This window comes from Myxocyprinus asiaticus, chromosome 16, assembly GCF_019703515.2.
Source record: "Myxocyprinus asiaticus isolate MX2 ecotype Aquarium Trade chromosome 16, UBuf_Myxa_2, whole genome shotgun sequence".
NCBI lineage: Eukaryota > Metazoa > Chordata > Actinopteri > Cypriniformes > Catostomidae > Myxocyprinus > Myxocyprinus asiaticus.
The window spans coordinates 30,090,736-30,105,686 of NC_059359.1; the positions used below are offsets into that span (position 1 = coordinate 30,090,736).

The 14,951-nt window shown below is 37.8% G+C and overlaps 1 protein-coding gene across 1 annotated transcript in view; it reads left to right on the top strand.

Annotated features, from left to right (window-relative positions):
- LOC127453571 (collagen alpha-1(XIV) chain-like) overlaps positions 1-14,951 on the top strand; it is a 191,407-nt gene that overhangs the window by 2,382 nt on the left and 174,074 nt on the right. Inside the window, exons 3-4 of the mRNA XM_051720027.1 lie at positions 746-867; positions 10,824-10,940. Of these exons, the coding sequence (XP_051575987.1) occupies positions 768-867; positions 10,824-10,940 (217 nt within the window). The 5' untranslated portion in view covers positions 746-767. The remainder of the gene's footprint in view (positions 1-745; positions 868-10,823; positions 10,941-14,951) is intronic.

Here is a 14,951-nt window from a genome sequence, read left to right on the forward strand (position 1 = left end):
AAAAAATCTATACATTATGTATCCTGTTTTTAAATATAGCTGTGCTGTGCTGTTGAGAATAGAAATGAGCAGAGGTAATCGCTTGATGTTTATTTCAGGACTTTAGGTGGAGGGCAGGTGAGTAAAGACAGACGTGCATGTGAATTCAACAGCACTGTGGATTTCTGCTTATACTGGACTGAATCAAAAATCAAAGCATCAAGTTCATTGATAGCCTGCGTTTTTATCGGTTCACAAATGTTAAATAAATAAAAAACATGCATGAAGAAACTTTACCAGTTATATGCACGTTTTATTGATTTTTTAAAATTTCCACATGAAATTGCAGAACATGCATCATGCCATACATTTGTGAAAAGGAAAGGAAAAAAGTAATCACTATTTAGAGGAGGAACCCATCTGTATATGAAGACTGTGTAAAGAAAACTGACTTGACCCTAATTTAGACCAATGTCGGAATGCCCTCTTGAACAAGCCTGGGCGGCTTCCTCTCTACACACATCTCCAGCCTTCTTATCCGGGATGAGTGACAGGAGCTGTAGAGGCCTGCTTGTTCTCAGCAACAACAATGGTCCTCAGGAAGCACTTCTTTTACTGGCTGTCCATCAAAACTCAACATAGTCTTTACTGTTCTTGACCCACTGTCTTGCGCCCCTCCTTCCCCCTCCCTCTCTCTGTTCCTGAAATCCCCTTGAGGCCACACAGCTTCAGTGAGTTCCTCCACTCTCTGTTTCTCTCTGTGTAGGTGAAGGGGAGGCATCACTCACATGGCTGTAAGGATGCAGGTGTCGGGATCGAGGATAAAGCTGTTGTGTCCACTTATCTCTCTGGCTCTGATTCAGTTTCTCACCCCTGTTTCAACTGAAGGTAATTGCTATCTTCAACAAATGAGCTTTGGTGTCTTTGATGGTTCAGAGTTAGCATTTTACTCTGGTACATTGGGCTGTTGTGTGGTTCTGGTTTTGGGTGTGGATCCTGGTTTTGCTTCAGGAACCATATTTTACATTGGGCATCAAATGGCGACCCAGCGTAGTCCCAATATTGTTTATTGCACAAAAGTAAACATAAATGTACTTAAAATCAAACATTTAAATTCATCTATACACTGTTCTCGAGGGTGAGGGCATGTCATGCAACCTGTCCACTTTGGCATCTGCCTAATTTGGCTAGCTTCAAGTGACAGATGAGTTTGCACCAAAATACTGGGTGGACTTTGACGTCAACAATGGAAAGCATTTTCTTCTCCCTTTAAAAAGTTGAGAATTTATGTTGCTACCCTAACTATGCAAAATTATCTGATGAGTTGCATTTTATTATCATGCATCGAGACCCACATGTTGAGAACCACTGCTTTAAGGGATTCAGCCAAAAATGAAAATTCTGTCATAATTTACTTTAGGGATGTGCCAGGGTGGTCGACTAATCGACGAGTTGTTCAACAACTGACTTGTTGATTAGTGGGTTTGACTACTAACATAATATTTTTATGGTGGTGGCGGTTTTAATTGGAGACGCATTCCTCAAATGAATTAAGAGACGGAACTTCTTGGAGAGTGTTTTGCATGATGATAACTTGCTGTACTTAACAGTGATTAACATTCAGCATGGTAAAACCCTCTGCAAGAAGTTTAGTCTCTTTAATGCTTTAGGTTTAGTCCTTCTACGTGCTGCTGTTACAGTAAAGCGCTGAATCAACAATGCATTTCAAGAAGACCACTTTCAGATGTTAAATCCTCTGCTCTGCTGTGAGTAATATTCCAGTATTTGTGAGATAATGTGGAGAGATTAAAGTCTTTTGCTGCTTCTGTCTGACACTGCTTAAGTTAATAGTTGCAGTAAAAAAAGATTTCACCTGCTTGATTTTGCTAACTAGATGTCTGCCCGCAATATTGTCTTGCAGTTCTGCACTTTTGAATGCGTGGCAAGTAACACCCTGAAGCACTCTGGTTATGCTAAAGCACGTCATTCTGCATTCAGGATGCTCAAAAACGATTTTGTGCTAAAGCCTTTCTTATTTCTTAATTTTCTTACTTTGATAGTTTTGTGCAATATGATGTTATACTGTAGTTATTTAGCCTATTTAATTGTTGAATATCTGTTCGTTACCATGTTGAAGTGCTGCACTTAGTGTCCGTCCCTCTGAAACACGTGTAATCGGGGTCACTTGAACATAAACAAGCCTAATTATACATTATCCTTAACACCGACTAGTCGTTAAAACAACCGACTTACTAGTCAATTATGAAAATTGGTAATTTTGCACATCCCTAATTTACTAACACTCTTAATGTCGTTCCAAACCTGAATGACTTTCTTTCTTCCATGGAACATATAAGGAGATGTTTTATTGAAGAACGCGGCTTAATATGGCCATGTAAACACATAAAAGGCGTTCAAACAGGTTTTTGAGGAGTGTGCATGTGCGTGAACAGACCGGATAGCAAACATCATAGGATAGATCCCAACAAAAAGGTCATCAAAGTGTAAAGAATGCCAAATTTCTCAGAGTATAGTGGGAAAAGCACATACACTAAAAACTGTACCCATTTTTACACATCAATGTAAAATATCTGAGAATAAAATAGCGAAGCCTTCCTCAGATGTCATGTTTATTATTTACACAAGGATCGCAGGGAAGTTATGTTGGTGTGGAGAAAGCTGCTTACAGACTGAGCCGCATTACAGGAGCAAAGATTATGCCGCTGATACAGTCCATGTAAACCGTAACGCTGCTTTCTCGCAATAAGACGCTTTCTGGTGTCCATGTAAATGTAGTCACTATCAACTGCCATTGTATTGAAAAGACGGACCAGGGTGTTCATTAAAACATCTCCTTTTGTGTTTTGCATGAGAAAAAACATTCATACAGGTTTGGAACGACATAAATGTTAGTAAATGATGAAAGAAATGTTCATTTTTGAGTGAAGTATACAGTATCTTTAATATATGCGATGTTGTCTTGATCGTTCTTTTTGGGATTTTATTGTATAATCATAGAACAATATTTATCTTGATGCTATAACTGATTAGACACATTTGACCCTTCACGCACCTTCACATTAATCTCCTATGAGGAGTCATTTTAGTGTCATACCTCTCTAAGTCTCAGTCAGAAGCTTAAAAAGTGACAGAGAGTCTTTAGAGTTTTAGTAGGGATAGAGTTGTGGAAAAGCATTTAGTCTAACATTCACAGGGGACCACAATGATAATATCCCTCAAGGCAGCTTAAAGGCTTAATTTGTTGCTCTCTCTGGAAGGAGCTCAACATTCCTCCAGGGCCCTGGAATGAAAAGGTGGAGCCTGGATCATCATCAGGAGTGGGAGGTTATGTTGAGAAGATAAAGTCTTGATTACTAGTCTCTGTCTGTATCTCTCTCTCTCTCTCTCTCTCTCTCTCTCAATTTCCATTCTTTTTATCTTCACTCTTTTCCTCTTACCATCTCTTGTGTGATGGGCATATGTAGTGCTTAAATTTATGCATCCCTGGCAGGTTCTTTTCCTCCCTCATAGAGCTTTGGCTGGATTTATGTCTCCTGGAGAACTGCATTTTCAAAAAATTTAAGAGGGAAAGAAAAAGGGAAAAAACTAATCAAATAGGTTTACTTATCTCAACACACAGACTTAAAGGATACGTGCATTCCCTCATGCTTATGACTACATGATGCATGAAAGCGAAAATGTGTGTAAATACTGTGAACGCCCTACTGAGAATGAATAGGTAGCAAAGACAGTCATAAAAAGCTCTTTTCGGTACAGAAGAGACAGCATGAGTGGGTTATGAAGCCTGACACAATACTTTGTGTGTGTGTGTGTGTGTGTGTGTGATTTTGTGAGTTGTATAAAAATTAAACAAAAGTTCTGAAAGTAATCTTTTTTTTTCCATAAGCGTGCAAAGTGCAACGCTATGTCTCATCCAATTTTTGTGAGAGCACTAATTCTAAGTGCAATTTTCGTGCTAGCAGAAAGCACAACTGGCCATGGGTGGGAGTGTTTGCGCTAACTGTGGGTGTATGCACGCAAACTGTGGGTGCATTGTATGGCAATAAAGTTAAAAGGACCCATAGGAAATGAAAATCACAAATGAGTGTTAATCTTGTTAATACCTATTTTTTTCTCCTAAACAGCAATGAAATTATATTGAGAGCTAATTAAGACTATTAATTCAGTCTCCTGCTTCTCAGATATTTCTCCTAAAAAGGCCCCGGTAATGTGTCTCTCTTCAACTAGAGTTACAAAGGAGATTTCTACAATGTCTCACATTGTACTCACATGGGACCAAAGTATGCAATCAAAAGTCAGAGATTTCAAATACTCAAATTATCCAAGCAGTTCTATCCACATTTTATAGCTCTACACCCTTACTGCATGTCAACAATTGTCTAAGGAATTTTAAGTTGAAACCTAAAAGACACAACTGAGAACTTCTTCACTTTGAAGAAACTCTTCAAAGTGATGAAAGAGCAACATCTGAGCAGTATAATTTTCCTCTGAGAACTGTTATTAAGCAATTTGTCTGGATTATATATTTAACAAGTCCTGATACACCTCCTTGGGTGTGGTGAGACATGTAGAAATGTCACCCAGATTTTCATTAGGCCCTTCCATAATTCCCACCCCGCTCAGATCTGTAGAAATTTACATCAAGTCAAGCACCCACAAATGATTGTAAAGTGCAGAGTGTTTCTGGCTGCTCACTTCACCAAAGTAAAGCAGGTATTAACATTTTAATTCCATCAAAAGCAATTTTTGTGTTAGTGAAAAAAATAAACATACAAAGCAGGTGCAGAGTCCTCTGACAGGTGAGTAATTGGAAGAACGATGATAAAAGGACTCAGTGGATTTTGGAGTAAGAACTACGCTAAAGTATGAGCCTCTGAAAGGATGAAAGATAACCACATCAAAGGCTCGTGGATTTGTGGGTGCGTGTCTCTAATATGAAGACAGATACAGGACCTCCTCCTGTCTCTCGTTTCAAGTTACAAGTCAGCACTTGTCACCCTGAAACCACCGTAGCAGTTGTTCCCATCCTCCCCCTCAATCTCCACTAGAGTCTGTTTGCCACAGAACCTTTAATCACCAAAAGCCAGGTGATTTAGATACCTGGGAAGGGGGGTTTGAGTGAGCCAAGACAGGTTTCCAAGGAATATTCTGTAAAACTGTCAAATTTTTAAGCTGACAGTCATGGTACTCTTTCAGCATGCTTCCAGATATCAGTTTTTTTATTTATTTTTTTATTCAGGAAGTTTTGTTTTTTTTCATGTGATTGAATGTATTATGCTCTTCTTTTTTATTCATGGCTCATGAGCAGACATTCAGCACCCCAGCAAGCTGGCATTTACTTTCCGAATTGTATTCCATGTCCATTATTAATCTCCTTCATGGTGTGCAGATACTGAGCTGGTGCTAAACCACACTCTTTTCTTCTATTTTCATACTACCAAGGTGGTTACTTCATACGCAGACAGTCCAATGAGATTTTTTCCCCCAAATTCTCTGGATGGCTGGATCAGTGCTTCCATCCCACTTACAAGAATGACCGAGGATCATAACTGCTGGGTTTGAATAAAAGAGGGATTGAAAGCATGTTACGATAGACAGACATCGACATGATAGACCCAGCCTGATCTCATTAACATACATAGCTATTTGTACGTTAATATTTATAACATGTTTGTATGTTTGAATAGACACTAAAACATATAATATGGACGTTTGAAAGCACCTAAAACATAATTTGTTTTACGTATTTACAGCTTTAGAAACGTAAAATATTGACGAATCTATTACAAATATATTTTAATCCACAAATCGATTATAAATATATTTTTACATTTTTATTAATTTATATTTTAGATATTTTAACCCTACCACAACCTCTAAACATAACCACATTTCAACAATATAAAATCATGTAACAAGTAGATTAATGTACAGTAGCAATAATTTTTGTTACAATATATTAATTTATATATATTTTTCAGCCGTTAATCCCACACTTACTCCTAAACCTAACCATAACCATTTATTAAGCATATAAAACACGTAACAGGCAGATCACAATAATTTATTCAGAAAAATGGCAAAATTCAGTACAAAAGTAGTCCAAAGGTCGACGTGCTCCCTGATGGCATACAATAGCTTTGTGTGAGGTAGAGAGTGGAATTTAAATTATTAATCGCTGTAAATCTTCTCCTGATGCACACGTAACATCGCTGTCATAATGCGACATCACTGCCGTAAAACCGCTGGTCGTAATGCTTCTTTTGGCGGCCATTTTTGAATTTTGAAAATGAAACCAACCAACACAGGTTGACGGTTACAGCAAATGGAGATGGAGATCATTGAATAAAAGGCTTGAATTTGTGTCTGTTCTTCACAGAAAGCAGTCTGAAGATTTGGATTATAACTAACAAATTTATGGATTAATTTTATTATTGTTTTATGGTGCTTTTTGTGGTTTATTTTGTCTTTTGGCATATTCTGAAAACTAATTTTGTGTCCCGTGGCAAACAAATTAAATACAATTAAATAAATTAAATAATTAAATACAATTAAATGCTTTTATAAATGATTAAATGATTTTTTAAAGTTTTTATTCATTGTAACATTTGAATGTGTAGTCTTGGTTAAAGTGATATAATCCTTTAAAATGTTGTATAGGGCGGCAGAACTGAATGAAATCGTTAAAATATCAAAGTATAATGTAAACTGCATTAATTAAACTAATCTCTTTGATTGTAAATTAAATGTAATTAACTGATTAATTCAATGAATTCAATATTAATCGATTCAAACAGTACACATAAACATTTGTACTTTTTTATAGGTGTTAATACGTAAAATTAAATAAAATTTCTGTGTTTATGCAAACTTCAGAGAATGTACATTTTCTAGAACCAAACTTTACATAAGAATACATACAAATTCTCATGAGATCACTTTGGATAGACTGATAGACAGAATTAATTAATATGATCTTGAAAATAGACTATATTTACATTGTTCAGTCCTTATAAATGTATTTATATGGACTATAAATATAGTTATAATATCATCTTAAATAGTGTTATACACCCATTAGCCACTTTTCCACTATCGGGCCATTGCGAGCCAGGGCTATCAACTGGCCAGCTGGGGTCAATAGCCTGGGACCTCAAGTCGCGAGACCAAAATTGATCTGCGGTCATTTTGCCCGATAGTGGAAACGTGGCTACTGAGCACTTTATTAGGAACACTATGGTCCTAATAAAGTTCCAGACATGGTCTTCTGTTGTTGTAGCCCAAAGTTCGACGTGTTGTGCATTCTGAGATGCTATTCTGCTCACTACAATTGTACAGAGTGGTTATCTGAGTTACCGTAGCCTTTGTCAGCTCGAACCAGTCTGGCCATTCTCTGCTGACCTCTCTCATCAACAAGGTGTTTCCATCTGCAGAACTGCCGCTCACTGGATGTTTTTTGTTTTTGGCACCATTCTGAGTAAACTCTAGAGACAGTTGTGTGTGAAAATTCCGGGAGATCAGCAATTACAGAAATACTCACACCAACCCTTCTGGCACCAACAATCATGCCATGGTCAAAATCAAAAAATCAAATTTTTCCCCATTCTGATGGTGGATGTGAACATTAACTGAAGCTCCTGACCTGTTTCTGCATGATTGTATGCATTGCACTGTGTCCACACGATTGGCTGATTAGATAATCAGATGAATAAGCTGGTGTACAAGTGTTCCTAATAATGTGCTTAGTGAGTGTATATTTAAATTACCTTTATTGGTTGTGTCACATAAATACTTTTCTGATTCAGAACAGTCTTGTGTGACATTAAAAGGGCTCATGAAATGAGTAATAACATTTTCCATGATCTTTTGACATATAAGAGTTCATTGTACAATAAAAACATACTGTAAGTTTCAGAACTCAAAACTTTCTCCTCACTGCAAAAAGAGCATTTGTTGAAACCAACTGCCAAAACGACTCGTTCTCTACGTCCTTTACATTGTGATGTCACACTGTGGGAGACATTTGCATCTGACTGCCTCCAAAACAACACATCAAAGTAGGGCTGCACAATTAATGGAAAAACTGAACGTGATTACGATTACTGCTGCCACGATTATGTAATCGTGAAAACTGACGATTACAGCGTTCAATTTAAATCTGCTCCTGTTGCATCAATGGTTTCCAGAGCCGCTTAATTAGTCATTCGTCCTATCAGTAAAAATTTTAAACCGTCTGAATGCCCAGATGCTTGCTTTATGTTCCACCTCTGTTCGCAGTGGCACATGAAAATTAATACTGAAGAAACATCACCTGACACTCCAAAAGAAGCTGTAGAACAAGAGTGAAAAGCACTTTGGAATTATTTTGGATTCATTGCATATTGCGCCGTTTGCTTTGAACGTAGATGTTAAATAAACTGCAAATGAGCAACACGACAAAACTGAAATGCTTCCGTCCTAATCATGGCATAGACACGGTGTAAATAAGTGATCAGACAGCTTCGTTTTTAATGAGAGCATTCGCGAGAGTGCAAAACTTTGTGCGGAGCGTCACTGAGCTCGCGAAATGCAGGTCTCAAACAGTGTAAACCTGCAGTGGGTGACAGCTTCAGTCATTGTAATGGGAGCGTTTGTCGCGTTGCTCGATTTCTGTGTACAATTTATAAAAATTAAATAACAGTTTTGTTTTGTTATGTTAATAAGTAGGCCAATGTGAATTTGATTTGTACAAAATAGCAATAAAATAATTCAGCTTAACTGTTCTAAGTTTATTTTGGTGATGTAGCCAAGATAAAGAATATGGCATGAATAGCATATTTCAGGAATCACCATCATTATCGCGTCTGCTCTAATAAGACCCATTTGCCATGCAGCTGGTATTAGTAAATTTAACATTTTCACGAATCGTACAATCTCCGATCGCAAATTACTATTTTTAATTTCCAAAGTGCAACCACTGAGGCCAAAAATGATTTAACGATGATCTTACATGAACAAGATCACCATTGAAGATCTAACAGGATGAATTGTCCCCTGTCTCACCACCAAAGGGCTTACTGAATGCAGTAAGTAACTTGGTCAAGTAAATCAGCTGTTAATAAGTCTGAATATTGAATATATCATATTATTTACTGTATGTGGACTAATAATATAAGTAATTTAGCAATAATTGTATTTATTCTATAGCACAGATGTCCATTTACAATTATTTTTATTTGGCCTAACATTAACAAATATTATTACAATATTTAATGCTTAAAAGATGCTTAAGTAACTGGAGCGCAGCTCATATCCACCATTGAAATCTGCTACTTGCTTACTTTGTGACGTCACGGTAATTTAATATTTTATTCAACATTAATAATCGCGATTACAATATCAAGGGCAATAATCGTCAATTATTATTTTTGCTATAATCGTGCAGCCCTACATCAAAGCCTAATTTACCTTTAATCACTTCTATAGCCCGCCCAGTAATGGTGAGCAGTGAGATGGCAAGAAGAGAGCAGGTCAGTCAAGAGCAGAGTGCCAATCATAACTGTCATAACTGGGTGTTTACTGTCAAGTCTTAAAGGAGAAACAGCACCAAAACCGAGTGTTTCTGACAGAGGGTCAGAATGAAGGTGGAAAATGATCATGTTTTACAAATATATGACTTTTTTTGTGTACAGAATTTTCGATTCGCTAAAATGAATTGGATTTCCCACAATACAAATAATTAAATCTTAGATTTTGCATGATTCATTTACCCAAACTTTCCAAACGAACCGATTCACTTCAATTATTTGGACTTTAATCCAGAAAGTTTGGATGAGAGTGTTTGCGTTAACTCCATTGACTCAAGCAGTTGTATAACAATGTAGCAAACTGCCATTGGTAAAAGTAGCTACGAGCTACTGGAAAAGCTCATTTTAGTTAGTTACTCTCCAACAAATGGCCACATTAAGAGTGCAGGAGCGTGGTGTGGGTGTCCATGAGAAGGGAGATGTACACCTCACAGGAAACCCAGCAGTGTTCCCTTCCTCAGGTTGGTGCGCCGAGATTAGTTTTTGTGTCTTATCTCTGTCTTCTAAACACCCTATTTCAAATATTATTGACCTTTTGGGTTGTATCCTTACATTTTCTTCTTACGTTTCTCTTTCTGTTTGTGCCAACATGGTGTCTTTATAAGCACACTGTACTTTGTGTGGCTTAGTGACTTCCTTTCCCTGGGTAGAACTTTGGCATGTAAATTATAGACTATAAGAAACGGAAAACATTGATTATTCAATGTTTCATTACCTTTCATGGGGATGTGTGATGGTTGGGTGTGGTGATTTCTCATAGGGCTAACACACACTTTGCCTACAACTGATTCTGGGTCAGATGGCTAAGTTTATTTCTGCAGATGAGTCTTTGGAATTTAATTAATGTATGTAAAATGACTCCTAATCAGTTGTCTATGGCCGTAGACTACAGGAACATTGATGAGTTGTAGAAAGTAAATAGCTCCACCATATCCTTTCTGGGCTTTAAAAGTCACATTCTCTACTCAATTACTATTTTGCCATTATTAATGATTTAACTCTCTGTCCCTGTTTTGATTTTATGTAACAGATGGACAGAAAATAAAATCTTATAAAAATATTAAATCACCTGACATTTTCACCTGGAAATGTACAAAAACTTGTAAATTACAATGGTAGTGTAAACAAGGAGTGAGAATTTGACTTGAAATATATTCTTTCCTTATCAAATTATTTTTACTGTACAAAAAATAAAAAATAAATCTATTTCACAATGCACATTTGCAAATGTTATAAAACTCCATTCTTCCCTTTCAGTTCCAGCCCCACGAAGACTTCGATTTAAAGTTCTGAGTGCAGGCAAGCTGCTTGTCTCATGGAAGGAACCAAAAGGAGAATATGATGGCTACAAATTTATTTATAAAAGTGAACCAGGTAAGAAGCAATTACAAAAGAGTGTTTTTTTTTTGTTTGTTTTTTTGGTCATGTGTGATCAGTCAATATTAGTCATTGTAGTAGCACCACTATGTCTACTAAGTCTATTATTATATTAATATAAGTCTATTATTTATGGATTACAGACTTTTTAAGGCTAAATTGTTCTTAAAAATGTACTCAAAGGTGGTATGAGACTGCTTTACATGAGACCCAATAGATGTTATTGTTAACCATGCCAGATCTAAAGGACTTTCTGTTTCTACACATATTTGACAAAAGTCATTGTCTGTGCTTTTGATTTAACTCCTGATAACACAGAAAAAGCCATGGCCACCATTTGGTTTTATGTTGACCAAGTGTATAGCCATCAGTTCTGTAAACTCACCCCTTTGTTAAACACTCACAAACCCCTTTTCTGAGGCAACAATGAGCAATGTCTACACTCGCTGTTACTGAGTGCATTCCTAAACTTTGTATTTTAAGCTTGGCTCTATAGAATGGATATTCATCAGCCTGTTAGACAGCCCCAACAGATGGGAAGAGGACTCGTTTCAATTATAGCAGCTCATTTGCTGTGTTTCTGTGTCCAAAGTGGCATTAATCGGCATGGTAATTCTCCCTATTGGGCAGATTTGAGGTTTTAAGGTGATGGAAGGGGGTCAAATGAGGACTCGTGAGGATTGCATCAGTCACTGAGAGCGGGTCAATACGACTCTTTTGTGATTGAGGTGGGGAATTTCTGGCTCTGGTACCTAGTCGGAATCAAAATGGGTCAGTCAGGGGTTACCGTCAGATCCAGCTGCCTGTGTTAATGGTGTCAGATGTCAGCTGTGTGAGGGTCCAGTTCCCACAAAAACACTGGTATCCTTTAGCCACAAAAAAAGAGAAGCACAGAGTGATAAAGTTGAAGGGATCAAGGGAGAGATATTATTCAATATATTTAGTGAAGTGTGTAATTTCTGTGCCACTAGTCACCAAATGTAATTACAAAAATAACCCTCCTGTCTTTTATTGGTCGTCAAACAGATGTTCTGCACCAAACTCACACCATTGGTTGATCCAATAGCTATGTTGGGCTGGTCGAGATGCTCAAACAAATCAAAGCAATGTTTACATAGCATCACAAAGCCTCAGTGTTACACTTTTTGGGGGAATTAATCTACAAATGACTAACAGTTGTCTTACAGTATTTTAACACTGAATTACACACTTCACCTAATTACTCTTGAAAAGCTGTATTCTGTTCTGTGGTGTTTCATTGCATTTAATGGACTTGGAGCACAATGGACTTGCCAGCTGAGCAAAATAAGCACACATGAGCTCTCCTAGTTGGCTTGTACAGTATGATCAACAGCAGCTGTGGTCAATAATTTAAACAAGAGATGTTCTTTAATTTTGCTATTGTAAGCACACAATTATTTAATATCTATTTTTAGAAGTTATAAATTACTATTTTTGTTTCATCCTTTTTGAAAATCAAAGCACAAAGACAGATGTATACTTATGACAAATTGATTCTTTCCTTTGGTCTCGTTTAAACAAATGAGAATTGAAGTGCTTTGATATTGTCTTTTGTGTCATCAGGAGGGGTGACAGTTTGCTGTCTGAAGCAATTTTCTTGTGCTTTTCTATGAAGCCTGATGTGCAAAGTCATCAGCAAACTGTGCTTCTCCAGTTCTAAATCTCTCTGCTCTCAGCCTAACCCCAATCACGCTTCCATGGTTGCTGAGTCAGCAACTCCCACTCCCCTTCTATTGATCTCTCGGCAAGCAATGAGGATTTTAATCAGGATCATTGGTCAGGGATCTGAATTTCAGGGGCAGGCTAGTTCATCACATTGAGGGATCCAACTATGCCACTGTCCAGGCATAACCATATTCAAGTGTATGAAAATTAAAACTAATCTTAAGGAAATTTGGCTGCATTTCTAATTCATCAGTATGCTTTTTTGGTCTATTTTAAAGATTGGTCCCCTCAGATAGCGAAAGTTGTCTTTTTCTCGCAGAATTGTCAGCAGACAGGGATGTCATGAAGCAAGAAAGATGAGTTTGTGGCCAAGACCTTTTTGGAACAGACCATTTGTAACTGTCAGTATATTGCAAACAAACTACATAAAGATGTTTGCTTTGCAATGGCCATAAAGCTTCCTCCCATAGATTGTATTTGTGTATTTGTGAAAACTTGGCATCAAAACTTAGAAGAGCAGTACTTCACTGACTTGATCTGTGAAACAGCAAAGCACAACAGCCAGTCTACTTTGGACAGATTGTTCATCAGGGTGTTTTGGAGATTATGTGTTTTTCTTTTGCATCCAATAACGTGGAGTTCAATTAAATTTGAAAGCTGTATTAGATGTCTAGGAAGACAGAACATAGGACACCCATCTTCTATTTCTATTAGCCTATGTCCTTCTTTTCTGTAATTATGAACATTCTCCTTATGCTCAATATACAAATGAGTGTTTTTCAAATCACAAATGGTCCATCTATCCAATAACCACATTGCCAAGAAAAGACCAGACAGAAGCACAGAGCAGATGCATAATTTCTTTCTAGCAAGTTAACACACAGTACATTTTTATGCTATTTAAAAATTTGATTATCATTCTGAGTTTTTTGGAAAGTCGGACTAACAAACCTAGATAATGTGATTGTCCAGCTTCGTCCAGCATGTATACACGTTAATCGGACCACAGTTTGCTGCAACGTTTTGCACGTACATTCTCCAAAAGGTAACATGTATTTAACATTGTATTTAACGTGTATTTGTGTTTGCCCCCCTTTTGTTTTAATGACAGCATGTACTCAAACTGGCATGGACTCTACAAGTTTGTGAAAAACCTGATGATTGGGGCCTGGGTAGCTCAGCGAGTATTGACGCTGACTACCACCCCTGGAGTCGCGAGTTCGAATCCAGGGCATGCTGAGTGACTCCAGCCAGGTCTCCTAAGCAACCAAATTGGCCCAGTTGCTAGGGAGGGTAGAGTCACATGGGGTAACCTCGTGGTCGCTGTAATATGTGGGTCTCGCTCTCGGTGGGGCGTGCGGTGAGTTGTGCGTGGATGCTGCGGAGAATAGCGTGGGCCTCCACACGCGCTACGTCTCCACTGTAACGCGCTCAACAAGCCACGTGATAAGATGTGCGGATTGACGGTCTCAGATGTGGAGGCAACTGAGATTCGTCCTCCGCCACCCGGATTGAGGCGAGTCACTATACCACCACGAGGACTTAGAGTGCATTGGGAATTGAGCATTCCAAATTGGGGAGAAAAACAACAAAAGCATCCTAGCATGCTTTGAGAATGTTCCAAAGAGCAACTGTGTGCTTCAATGGAAAAAATAAATCCGATTTTTCAAGGAGTCAACATGGTCACAAATTAGCGTATTTGATTAGTTACAATTTCTAGAAAAAGTGCATCTTAGGCTACGTCCACACTAATACGTTTTCATTTGAAAACACATCTTTTTCTCTTAGTTTTGCCCATTCTTCCACACTGAGAAGGCATTTTTGAAGGCGAAAACAGAGCTTTTCGAAAACGCTCTCCCAAGTGGATAAATTTGAAAACCGCGTGTTTGCGTTGTAGGGGAAATGGAGATATCTGTATATGATGCCGTATTTGTTGTCATGTGACGCAGTCATGTGATTCATTCAACCCAAAATAATCAAGATGGCAGCCTATGTTGTAGCGCCGTTGTTGTTCCTGTATTCAATTTGATAGCACTGTTAAAGACAAATGTTACTTTGTACAACCTTCATATTGGATTCCTTCAAAGGAGACAGGAAGTTTACTCGGAATTGCTGTCTGGTGGCAGAACACGAGGACAACTGCATTTCTGACCGTACATGGAATGGCAGTTTTTTGCATGGGCAGTAAGGGGATTTAAGAGTTTTCATACGTGGACAAGCAACTTTTGGAAAACGCTTGAAAACGTAAATGTGTCCGGATTAATGTCGATTTAGCTTAACTTGTATTGAACCCAGAATTTTTCTTTAAGTCTTGTCCATTGT